Below are 13,303 nucleotides of genomic sequence, written 5' to 3' on the forward strand. Positions count from 1 at the left end.
AGTGTTATCTGTATACTTGTATGCGACCACGGAGTATGTGAGAAGGAGATGTACCAAATAACTATACTTTTCCGTGTGAGGAATGTTTCCTAATGTTATTTTTCTTACCTTTTAAAAAAAATACTCCGTATTAACTACTATGGAGTACCTCTTTTAAATGTTATGTGCAACTTTAGGGTATTATTTGTGAGATATAAAATATTCTAAAGTTGCACATAATATTTAACGGAGGTAGTATACGTGTTATTCATAAAGGCTCGATACCAGTTTGCAGTTCCACTCTACATATCATATCCTAGTGTGCTAATAAGATTTTACTCCGTATCAGTTGGACTGATAACAAAACTATCCTAAACTATACAAAGTACAAGTTAAGATACATGACTATTAGACCACTCTCACTCATGGTCAAAAAAATAAAATGTCATTCTCTCTCTACCCACTTTCTCACTCCTCTTTTCCACTTTTTTCCATGGGCGTTTTTTAAAAACAAGTCCTCACACACTCATGGGCTAAAATAAACCCTCAACAAAAGTAAATTTTTTAATAATAACGAATTAAGTAGAAAATTGTGATTTTTCGAAGTGCACAAAAATATAACAAAATGGGTGTCTACTTATAGATAAAAATAAATTATGAACATTGATAATTTTTATTTTTGTTTTTAAATACGTTAAATTGGTCAAAATAGCTATTTTTAGATTTAATTAGTGGGCTACATAAGTTACTGTAACATTACAAAAATGCCATGACCTTGGGCATTTCTGATTTTTCTCATGGGCATTTATTTTTTTGCCCATGAGTGGGATACATGTTTTTGGTTTTTTACCTTGAATTTCTCCTCATGGGCATATTTTTGACCATGAGTGAGAGTGCTCTTATAACTAGTAGGGTATATGACTATTTTTTTTTTTTTTTTTTGTAAGAATGCCCACCCGGTTCACCGTAACTTAGCTCCGACTCGGGTCTCACACTTGGCTTAAGGTAGGTGAGTCAGAGTTATTGCATACGATGAGACTGAAACCCGAGACCTCCTTTAAGCGACATTAAGTTGCTTACCATTTGAGCCACAAGTACAACTTGATTTTATAAGCTCTGGATGGCTAAAAGACTCATCTCAAACTTTTCACCTATTCCAAGTGAATGGAATTCTCTGTTAACTACGCAAGAATTTGAATCAGTAGCATTTCTAGGCTGATTTTTAACTAAACCTCAGCTTAGTAATACGAAAGCAACCCAAATCAAGATACTCAACCTAAAAATAAAACCAAGTGAATGAACGACACCCTAGTTTAGTAATAGTAAGGCAAACCAAATCAAAGTACGATAACAAAAAATTAAACCTGATTTATCTCATTGTCATTCTCGCCTTCACACACCCCTAATCCCATCTCTCATGTGAAAATTAACTAAGTGATTTACTAATTATAAATTAACCCAACTTGAATTAATCGATTTTCCTACTCTATACCTGTTGTAACCTATCCCAAATTGGCCCAACTCGACCCAACACATGAACCGAAAAATTTCCTACTAGGATTCAATACAACCCAATCTAAATGAACTTTACTCGTTGTCAATTTAACCAACTCATTTGTCATCTATTGATCAAAATTAAATTTAAACACATATTATCATCATATCAATATGTAGAAAAAAAAAATTCAATCAGAAAATGAGGGATAATTTAAGTAGTTAGAGCTTTCCTTCATCTTGAAATAATGAAATCGATTCACATCAACCACCACTACGGCTATCTAACCACAAATAAATAATCCAAATCAATACACCACAAGACACTTTTCTATTGGATCATGACTTTTCAATCATAGTCCCAAAACCCAAAATCAAATGGACCTCATAATAACCAAATAATACCACAAACATGTAGTTAGCCCAAGCCCCAATTTTATATTAATAAAAAAAAATTCCAATTATCCATAACACAAAATTAATTTAATTTAATTTTAATTTTTAAGTGGGGTAGCCTTATTTGGGCGTTAGTATTTCGTAAATTGTCAAATGCCAACAGAAAATGAGGATTCAAAGCTCTCTTCTTCCTTCAAACCCTCTCCTCTATCTCTCTATATATACTCTCCAATGTATTCTCCTTCGCATTTTCCGGCTAACTTTTTCTTCCTTCAGATCCCTAATTTCACCTTAAACCCTAGATTTTTCCCCTTTTTAGGGTTTTCTCTTCTCAATTTCTCCACCAATTGCTTCGATTTCAATCTCAATTTCTCCCTATTCTTGACTGTAATGTCATGGCGCAGCAGGTCCCGCAACCTCAACCTCAGCCGCAGCAGCAGTCGTCTTCGCGGCTCAATCGGCTCCTCACCTTGCTCGATACTGGGTCGACGCAGCAAACTCGGTTCGCAGCGGCGAGGCAAATCGGGGACATCGCTAGGTCGCACCCTCAGGAGCTGAATCCGTTGTTGCGGAAGGTGTCGCAGTGTTTGAGGAGTCGGAATTGGGATACGAGGGTTGCTGCGGCGAAGGCAATTGGGGCTATTGCGGAGAACTCGAAGCGGGTTTCGATCGAGCAGCTGGTTGATATTGCGGCGAAGAAGGTTTCCGATGCCGGGTTCGGGTGCCCTGAGTTGAAGCCCAAGAATGAGGCAAGTATTTCATCGTTTCGTAGTTTTGATATTAATAAAGTGTTGGAATTTGGGATTTTATTGGCTTCTGGGGGGCAGGAATATGATGTTAGTGATGATAATAATGCTAAGAATTCTAAAGAAAGATTGGCTAGACAAAAGAAGAATCTTCGTAGGAGATTGGGGCTTGATATGTGTGAACAGTTTATGGATGTTAGTGATATGATTAGGGATGAGGATCTTGTCATGTTTCCATCTTCGGAATCATCGAAAACTGTAGGTGATTATAGTAGGAAGAGAGGTGGGTATCGGGCGTTTCGGTCGCAGAGGCCGAGTGCCAGGGAATTGAATCTTTTGAAGAGGAAAGCCAAGGTTAATTCGAATGATGTTAGGTGTGGGGTGAATGTGGGGGTGCAGAAGGCGGGGGCTGTTTCGTCGGGTGGGTCTGAGGGGTTTGGAGGAGGTAGTGGTTCGGGGAAGGGATCGGTGGAGTCGGCTACTGATGATGATGGGGTGGAACTTGAGGAAGATGGGTATTGGCAGTTTCATGGGTATGTTGAACAGCTTCTTGTTGATATGTTTGATCCTGTTTGGGAGATTCGACATGGGAGTATTATGGCCTTGAGGGAGATTTTGACGTATCAGGGTGCTTATGCTGGGGTGTCTATGAATGACTCGGGCTCTCGGGGTGGTCAGGCAGTGGATAGTGCGAGTGAGAAAGTGAGTTTACCTGTGAAAAGGGAGAGAGAAATCGACTTGAATTTGGAAGTTCCAGAAGATGGGTCTATGGAGATTTTGAAAAGGGTGAAGCATGAAGGCATTGAACCATCTTCAGAGCATATGGGTGTGAAGGTTGAGCAAAATGGAGAAAATGCTTCTAGCCTGTTTGTAACTGAAGCTAATGTTGGTTCTGTAATAATGAAGTCTGAACCTGATGTTTTAGAGACAAAGAGTGTGAGTGAAGGTGGTGATTTGCATATGATAGATTCAATTGATGCTGCTGAGAAGAAGGTAGATGTGGTGGAAAGTCTTAGCACGAATCCTGAGCTGTTGAATTTGGTTGGATCAGCTAGGAATTCATGGCTTAGAAATTGTGAGTTTTTACAAGACTGTGCTATTTGCTTCCTTTGTGTGCTATCATTGGATCGTTTTGGAGATTATGTCTCAGATCAAGTTGTTGCTCCTGTGAGGGAAACATGTGCTCAGGCGTTAGGGGCTGTGCTCAAGTACATGGCCCCTGAATTAGTGCGTGAAACTATGAATATATTATTGCAAATGCAGGGGAGATCAGAATGGGAAATTCGCCATGGCAGCCTGTTGGGGATTAAATATCTGATTGCTGTACGGAGAGAGATGATGTCTGATCTGCTGGGGTTTGTTCTACCTGCTTGCAAAAGTGGACTGGAAGACCCTGATGATGATGTCAGAGCAGTTGCTGCTGATGCTCTTATACCCACTGCATCTTCCATTGTTGCTAACATGAATCAGTTTCTGCATCCGATTGTAATGCTGTTGTGGGATATTTTGCTTGATTTAGATGATCTTAGCCCGTCTACCAGTAGTGTCATGAATCTTCTGGCAGAATTCTATACTTATGCAGGGTTGACTGGAAATATGCTTGATACGTTGATACTGCAGGGTCCTCAGGATCTTGATCTAAATGAAGATTTGTCATACAAAGATGATTTGGAGGTAACAGCAGCAAACAAAAACCCTTATATGTTATCAGCTCTGGCTCCACGCTTATGGCCATTTATGAGACATAGTATCTCATCGGTTCGATATTCAGCCATCAGAACGCTGGAAAGGCTGCTTGAAGCTCGATATAAAAGACACATCACTGAGCCTTCTGCTGATTCTTTTTGGCCTTCCTCAATTTTGGGTGACACCCTTCGAATTGTCTTCCAGAATTTGCTGCTGGAGTCCAATGAAGAAATTTTACAGTGCAGTGAGAGGGTGTGGAGGCTATTGCTTCATTGCCCTGTTATCGATCTAGTGACTGCTGCAAGTTCTCATATCTCCTCATGGTTGGAGTTGGCTACTACTCCTTATGGCTCTGAATTGGATGTTACAAAGATGTTCTGGCCTGTCTCCCCACCTCAGAAAGGAAGATTTGTCACTGCTGCAAAAATGCGGGCTGTGAAGGTGGACAGTTATGCTGGAAGAGGTGGTAATGTAGGGGCTGCAAAAGGGACCATTCTAGAGGACTCTGGAGATGCTTCTGCTTCCTCTGTCAAGATAGTTGTCGGTGCTGATTCGGAGAAGTCTGTGACTCGCACACGAGTAGTGGCTGCAGCAGCTTTGGGTATTCTTGCTTCAAAATGGCCAGAATCATCACTACACCATATAACTGATCCACTATGGAAAGATATATCCTCATCATCTGGTGTCCAGCGGCAGATATCTTCGATGGTTCTGATTGCTTGGTTTAAGGAGATGAAAAATAGGGATGTTTCACCAGCACAGGGAGTTAATTCTGCACTTTTTGAACAATTTAAGATTTGGCTGCTGGATTTGTTGGCCTGTACTGATCCTTCTTTGCCAACAAAAGATTCATCACTGCCTTATGCTGAGCTGTCAAGAACATACTCCAAGATGCGCAGTGAAGCCAGTCACTTGCTCCAAGCTGTTGAGTCATGTGGAATGTTGAAGGATCTTTTGTCAACTACTAGTATTGACCTTGGAAACTTGGGTATGGATGATGCAGTGGACTTTGCTCTGAAAGTTGTGCTGCCTAGCTGTGATAGCTCTGTTGAGAGTCCTGGAGAAAAGCTTGTTTTAGATGATGTAGAGTCTTCAAGACAACGTTTACTGACAACCACTGGCTATTTGAAGTGTGTGCAAAGCAATTTGCATGTTACTGTTTCTTCTTTGATTGCTGCTGCAATTGTATGGATTTCAGATCTTCCTAAAAGGCTTAATCCAATTATCTTGCCCCTGATGGCTTCTCTGAAAAGAGAACAAGAGGAAATACTGCAACAGAAGGCTGCTGAAGCTCTTGCTGAGCTTATCGATGATTGTATTGCACGTAAACCCAGTCCTAATGAAAAATTGGTCAAGAACGTTTGTAGTTTAACCTGCATGGACCCTTCGGAGACACCTCAAGCAGGGATCATAACATCAATGGAAGTCATTGAGGACCAGGAACTCCTTTTATGTAGAAGCATGAGTTCTAATCAGAGGTCTAGGGGCCGTTCAGTAGCTAGTGTTGAAGAGAGATCAAAGGTTGAAGGTTTCATCAGCAGGCGAGGAGCTGAACTTGCTCTTAAGCACATGTGTAAAAAGTTTGGGGCTTCCTTGTTTGACAAAATTCCCAAGTTATGGGATTGTCTTTCAGAAGTTCTTAAGCCCATTGATCTGCAAGGGGAAGTTTCTGCTGAAGAGAAAAAGATTACAGTAGCAATTGAATCAATCAGTGATCCTCAACTTTTGATAAATAACATACAAGTGGTACGCTCAATTGCCCCTTTGCTGGATGATGCATTAAAGCCAAAACTGCTCACTCTCCTCCCATGCATTTTTAGATGTGTTCGTCATTCACATGTTGCTGTTAGATTAGCCGCTTCCAGATGTATTACTACTATGGCAAAGTCCATGATAGTTAGTGTGATGGCATCTGTGGTTGAGAACGCTGTGCCTATGTTGGGTGATACTGCATCCATTCCTGCCAGACAAGGAGCAGGTATGCTAATTGGTCTGCTTGTCCAAGGATTGGGAATGGAACTGGTCCCTTATGCTCCCTTGTTAGTTGTTCCTCTTCTTAGGTGCATGAGTGATTCTGATGCTTCGGTGAGGCAGAGTGTGACGCGGAGTTTTGCTGCATTGGTACCTTTTCTTCCTTTGGCGCGCGGCCTTCCTCCGCCTGCTGGAATCAATGATAGCTTGTTACGAGACAAAGAGGATGCAAAATTTTTGGAGCAGCTACTTGATAATTCTAGCATCGATGACTATAAACTTTTTACCGAGTTAAAGGTAACCTTAAGGAGATACCAGCAGGAAGGCATTAATTGGTTAGCTTTCCTTAGACGTTTTAAATTGCATGGAATTTTATGCGATGATATGGGACTTGGTAAAACCCTACAAGCTTCTGCAATAGTTGCATCAGATATAGCCGAACATCGCCTGATAAATAATGGCAAAGAGCCTCTTCCCTCTTTGATTGTTTGCCCATCAACTCTTATTGGTCATTGGGCATATGAGATTGAGAAGTTTATTGATCCTGCTGTTATCAGTACTCTTCAATATGCTGGCTCTGCTGAGGAACGTATTACCATTAGAAGTCTCTTCCACAAGCATAATGTTATCATAACTTCATATGATGTTGTGCGTAAAGATGTCGATTTTTTTGGGCAGCTTCAGTGGAATTATTGCATCTTGGATGAGGGGCATGTTATAAAAAATGCCAGGTCTAAGATTACTGCTGCTGTGAAACAGTTGAAAGCTCAAAATCGTCTTATACTCAGTGGAACTCCTATTCAAAATAACATTTTGGATCTGTGGTCTCTTTTTGATTTTTTGATGCCTGGTTTTCTTGGGTCTGATAGACAATTTCAAGCTTTATATGGAAAGCCCTTGTTGGCAGCAAGAGATCCGAAATGTTCTGCTAAGGATGCTGAAGCTGGTGCTTTAGCTATGGAGGCACTGCACAAGCAGGTGATGCCGTTCTTGCTCCGACGAACAAAAGATGAAGTATTATCTGATCTTCCAGAGAAAATCATTCAGGACAGATATTGTGACCTCAGCCCTGTCCAATTGAAACTATATGAGCAGTTTTCAGGCTCCCATGCTAAGAAGGAAATATCAAGTATTGTCAATCTGGATGACTCCAACAAAGAGGCTAAGGATGAAAAAGTTGCTCCTAAAGCATCATCACATATCTTCCAGGCACTTCAGTACCTGCTCAAACTTTGCAGTCATCCACTGCTAGTAGCTAGTGATGATGCAGTTGATTCACTGAAACATATTTTATCAGATCTCCTTCCTGGAAGTTCTGATGTCATCTCTGAACTCCATAGACTTCACCACTCTCCTAAATTGATTGCTCTTCAGGAGATCCTGGAAGAGTGTGGGATAGGTGTGGATGCATCAAATTCTGAAAGCATGATTAACTTTGGTCAGCATAGAGTTTTGATATTTGCTCAGCACAAGGCCTTGTTGGACATAATAGAAAGAGACTTGTTCCGTAACCATATGAGAAATGTGGCATATCTGCGCTTGGATGGATCCGTACATACAGAAAAGCGCTTTGATATAGTCAAAGCTTTTAATTCTGATCCTACAATTGATGTATTGCTGCTTACAACGCATGTTGGCGGGCTTGGTTTGAATTTAACATCAGCTGACACTCTTATCTTTATGGAGCATGACTGGAATCCAATGCGAGATCTCCAGGCAATGGATAGAGCACACAGGCTTGGTCAAAAGAAAGTAGTGAATGTTCATCGTCTCATCATGCGGGGAACTCTAGAAGAGAAAGTCATGAGCCTTCAGAAATTCAAAGTATCTGTTGCTAATTCTGTGATCAATGCAGACAATGCCAGCTTGAAAACAATGAACACAGATCAGCTCTTAGACCTTTTCACGCCTGCTGAAAACTCCAGAAAGGGTGGCTTAAAACTGAAGAACTCCGAGGGCAATTCAAATGAAAATAAAAAAGGATCTGGTAGTGGCAAAGGCTTGAAAGCCATTCTTAATGGTCTGGAAGAACTCTGGGATCAATCACAATACACAGAAGAATACAATCTTGACCAGTTTCTATCAAAGCTCAATGGTTGAGCATCAAAACTGGTGGAAATTTGTGTATATATTTTGTAAGTTCTGTAAATCCTTCTATTAATTGGCTTTGATCTCTTGCCTTTGGATTTTTCACATTTTCTTTTGAAAGCGATACAGCTGGATAAGCTTCTTCTTATTCATTAAGAAGAGCTTCATTTTATCTGTATACTTCCTCCATTTCATTTTAGTTGATATGTGTTGACTTTGAACATTATTTACGTAAGTTACTTTTGACTTCATGCTGTGATGTATACTAGAGAAAATACATAGTCAATGGGGAGTCTTATTATATTCGTCTCATTGTATAGATTCCAAATATGAATTTTTATAATTTTTTCCGTATTGATCATTGAAGGTTTTAATGTTTGAAATTGTGTATTGACAAATGTACCTCAAGAAATGTGTAGAAATTCCTTGTGGTTGTATGCTACTTTGCACCATTTTTCTGTGTTGTGTTAAAGTACAATATTGGGCAATCTAAAGGGAGTAGGAAGATAGAGGGGGGGGAGGGGTGTTGTTTATTTCACAGTATCGGGTAATCTAAAGCGAGGTATTGGGGGGGGGGGGGGGGGTTGTAATTGTAGTCAATTTTAGTGATTAATTTCCAACTTGGAACATAAAACATCAACATCTTACTTGCTACACGACTATGGCATACTAAGGGTTCTGTTTTTCTGTCAGGTATACTGAGGGTCAAAACAGCTCCATCTTTTACAGAGTGCTTATCCTCCATTTGAGTAATTGTTGCCTGTCAGCTCTGCTGGTATGTTGTATCTAATATTTATCTGGTCAATTGTTATAAATACTGCTATTACCCAAATCTCTTTTCCTCTTTGCACACAAGATGTTACTTTGCTGTGGTAAAGGTTCTCAAACAAATCTGAGACTAGCTTTTGTGGGCTTAGATAGTTTTTTTGGACTACTAATGGGTGGGTGAATTTTGTTTTATTTTATTCATTTATTTTTTTCTGAAAAGTGGGGGGGGGGGGGGGGGAATCAATATGAACTAAGTGATGTTTTTGGTATAAATGAGAGCTGACCTCCTGCCAGTTTTGTGAATGGGTGAGAGAGATTTTTAAAACAGAGATTGTAGCATAACATTACTATGGCAACTAAATGTAAAACTTCCACTGCCCTATAGAATGTAGAGTATTATCTATTTAATTGGTAGCTTACTGTGTAAAACTCATCACTTGCATTTGCGAGAGTTATAGAAACAGACATGCTTTACAAGCTTCAAAACCTTTTCAAATTATCATGAGCTGACATGTTGTTACCTTGTCGTTGTCAGGAATAGCACGTTTACAAGGCCAGGGTTTGTAGGTGCTTCAGGGAAGAACAACGGGAACAATTCAAGTAACAGAGGAGTGTGTATTCTGCCTGTTGCTCTTCCAAGGTACATATTGCAAAGAGCTTAGATTTAAAGGTTTCTGGTTACAGCTACCTTTATCCTAAGACTTTTCTTTGATGACTAGATGATTTGTGTTGAGTTGTTTGTGAAATAGCTGTAGCTGCCTGTCTGTACCTTTTCTCCTTTCTGTTGTCCCTGTTTCCCTCTTTCCAAGCTGTTTTTTCATGCAAATAAATGCTAATCTAATAGTCTATGTCCGCTAAAATATGTTTTTTCTTTTCAGTACACCTGCTTGGGCAAAATCATATAGATTGTAAGAGATGCCAGATGAAGGAGATGGAGGAAGCCACCATTTCAGGTAGGCACCATATCCACTTATTAAAAGATATATATATATATATATATATATATATATATATATATATATATATATATATATATATATATATATATATATATATATATCTACTTGGTTGTTAGTTATCCATTGTTACTTAATATTTATACCTTCATATCATATCTATTTGTGCTAAACAATCACTATATGCATTCATCTAATTTTTTTTGTCTTTTTCCTTAATATTCTGATCTATCTGTTATTCCCTGTTGTATGCCCATTTGTTGGTGGGCAATTGAAAATATACCTCTTGAAGGAGTTAAATTTGTTGGAGAAATTTCTATATTTTTAGGTTTGGACCCTGAAAAGAAAATATTGGAATTTGTTTACCTAGATCAGTCAGTCAATCAAAGCCTTAATCCCATAAGTGGGGTCGGCTACATGAACCAAAAGTGATTATTCCGTATAGCCATCCACAAAACTCTTTCTCCACAAAAATTAAAACTTGTTTGCCTGCAGTTGTGTGTGTATAATCCTTCCAAGTTTCCAACACATATTAATGCTGTGAGACTTCCAGCTTTCTATCTTAAGATGTCCTAGCATTCTATATAATAACTAATGTACAATTTACCCATGATCAGAGGGGGACTTCTAATCTTTTTTCTTTTCTTTTTTTTTTTTTTTTTTTTTTTGATCTAAAAGTTAATGCCATTAATTCTTAGGTATACTGGTTTTTGATTCTTTGGTTTTTGATCTAAAGTTGTTAGTATAATTCTTTTTGATTGTCACTTGCTTCTTTTCTGTTCTCAGGTTGATCTTTTGTGGTTAAAACAAGGTTGCCTCTCTTCTTATTGCTAAGAGGAACACAGCTGATGAGAGAATTGTTATCCAGTTTAACATTCAAATCGACAAGTGTAGTGGAAGTTGCCAAGAAGTGGTGAAGTTTGAAATCATCCATTTTTTTGGATCTGAATTCTGAAGCCCATGAACATGTGCAAATTTTGGAACAAGAAAACATGATTAACATGCAAATGGAGTAATGAAGCCTTTGAACTGATTATCTGGTGAAGAAAGTAGATGTCTGACCAATATTCAATTGATTTTTAGTTGGATTCCAAAGCATAGTTGGTTTTCTTGAGATATGTTGGATGTGATGTTTAGCTTTCTACTTCTATTAAATTAGAAAGGAGTCAAGGAGTCCTCCGCATATATTCTTCCTTATGATCAAATCACACTATTCATAACTAGAAGTGTCTTATCTTGCTCTCTCCTGTAGCTTCAATTATCTTTTTTATTCCAGCTAGCTTTCTCCCAAATTTTTAGCTGCTTTGCGTTTTGGTGAATGCTGTTTGCTGAATGCAATCAGTGTGCAGGTCTTTTCTGAAGCGTTTGTGGTATCAAAGATGTGATATATAAGTCATTGTAGTACCTTGCAATTTGCATTTACTTGCACAAATTGAATGCTGTTAGAAATTCAGTTTTTATTTTTCAACAAGTTGATATGATTGTAACAAGTTGATTATGGTATTGATTTACCCCGAATATCAGACCAATTTTCAACAGTACAACCTGTTGCATACCACAGGAGACCGAAGCACTGATCCATGTAGTTCTGTTTGTTCTGCCAAGTATATATGATTGTTCCAATTATGAAAAATGTTGGTTTTCTTCTCTCAAGCTGATGAATCAGTAGATTTTCTTTTGCAATTTAGTTTTGCTAATGTAAGTGGTTCTGTCACTTTGTGTAGTTTATAATTCAAGGTTTTTCTTATAGGTTGAAGAGTACAAGTTACATATTCAGCTTAAGAACATTATGGAGATGCATCATTTTGTTTTGTATATCTTATTTTTCTGGTCTGGCACATATTTTTTGCAGAGAACTTGCAGTGAAGTTCAAGGGGTCTATTTTTCTTTTTTTTTTTTAAAGAGATGAGACAGTAGCTTTTCATTGAGATAGAGAGACCGCACCAAGTTTGGAGAGACCTGGTAGCCTTGGCAAGATTTTGACGCTTAGATTAGCTTAATACGGGTGTGGCGTGTGTGAGTACATTGTGGTTTGTGGATGCTAGAATACAAGCCATGTGAGAAGTCATTCCTTGGTATTTGTAGGGGGAGGTTTGATCATTGGAACTTCGCTGTACAAAATTTATTCAGTGAGTACATTCTTTCACATTTCAGTCATACCTGTATGTAGTACTGCACTACTTTCATCGGCTGCTTTATTTGATTATTTCAGCAGAATATTATTCATTCAGAGCCTTCGATTTTTGGTGTATGTGCTCTTCATATATTCAATGATCGATTGTTTGTGATGGACATTTAGTGAATTGTTGGGTGCTTATTGTTCCGGTGGGAAGTTTTTGTCCGACAGAACCCCTAAGCTTATAGGGAGGGGTTGTCTTAAGGTATGTTCTCTTCAGCTTAATTTTAGCTCAACTCAGTTCAACTTATTTCCAATCAATTCACTTCAATTCAGCTCCTAATTTCCTTCTCTCATAAATAATTCATTTCAGCTCTATTCAGTTTAGTTCTGCTCAGCTCAGCTCATTAAATCAGAATAGGCCCTTAGTGCGTTACTGATCTTAGGGGTCATATGGTTGAATGCGCAAGAAGTTTAGCTCTTTTGTTGAATTTTATTCCTACAGAGCTCTACTTACCTTTGTGGAGTACTCCGTAGAACTTGAGGCTATGTTCATGGCAATCAAACAATTTGTTAAGCTTTAACTTTCTAAGAAGTGTAAATCTCACGTTCTTGGAGAAACATTTACATAACTTGAAGCTGAAAGACAATGTCTTTTAAAATCAAAACTAAGTAAAATCTCAAGTGACTTATATTGAATTTATGAGTTTACATAAATGAACGAAAGTTATATTTTTATCATTAATTTTCTCACTTTAATTATCCCTTTTTATATCACATTTTTGTATTTTCTTTTCTTCTATTTAATTCACAAAGTCACTATTGGATGTTATTAACTAAAATTCACTTGAGGATCTAGGAGATAGAGGGATGGTTAGTCCCTCCATCTCTCCCCGTGTGACGGGGTTCGAACCTCATCCGCCCTCCTGTGATAGGAGGGGGCTCTCTGTACACCTTATCGGTAAAAAAAAATAAAAAGATAAAAAATCACTCCTTTATACGAAGTATGATATTTCGTATTAATTAACCTAACTTTGACTTTTATAAATTTCAACTAATTCTACATACATCAAAACAACACCAAATGATTATTTGGGATCTTG

At 38.4% G+C, this 13,303-nt stretch overlaps 1 protein-coding gene across 1 annotated transcript; it reads left to right on the plus strand.

The window, feature by feature from the left end:
• Window positions 1-1,985: 1,985 nt before the first annotated feature.
• Window positions 1,986-11,327, plus strand: LOC110693577 (TATA-binding protein-associated factor BTAF1-like). Its single transcript, XM_021870709.1, has 5 exons — window positions 1,986-8,407; window positions 9,054-9,135; window positions 9,664-9,768; window positions 10,007-10,081; window positions 10,871-11,327. Exon 1 carries the CDS (start codon window positions 2,265-2,267, stop codon window positions 8,370-8,372), a length of 6,108 nt encoding a protein of 2,035 aa, XP_021726401.1. The 5' UTR covers window positions 1,986-2,264; the 3' UTR covers window positions 8,373-8,407; window positions 9,054-9,135; window positions 9,664-9,768; window positions 10,007-10,081; window positions 10,871-11,327.
• Window positions 11,328-13,303: the final 1,976 nt, after the last annotated feature.

This window comes from Chenopodium quinoa, unplaced genomic scaffold (genome assembly GCF_001683475.1).
Source record: "Chenopodium quinoa cultivar QQ74 unplaced genomic scaffold, ASM168347v1, whole genome shotgun sequence".
NCBI classification, from domain to species: Eukaryota; Viridiplantae; Streptophyta; class Magnoliopsida; order Caryophyllales; family Amaranthaceae; genus Chenopodium; species Chenopodium quinoa.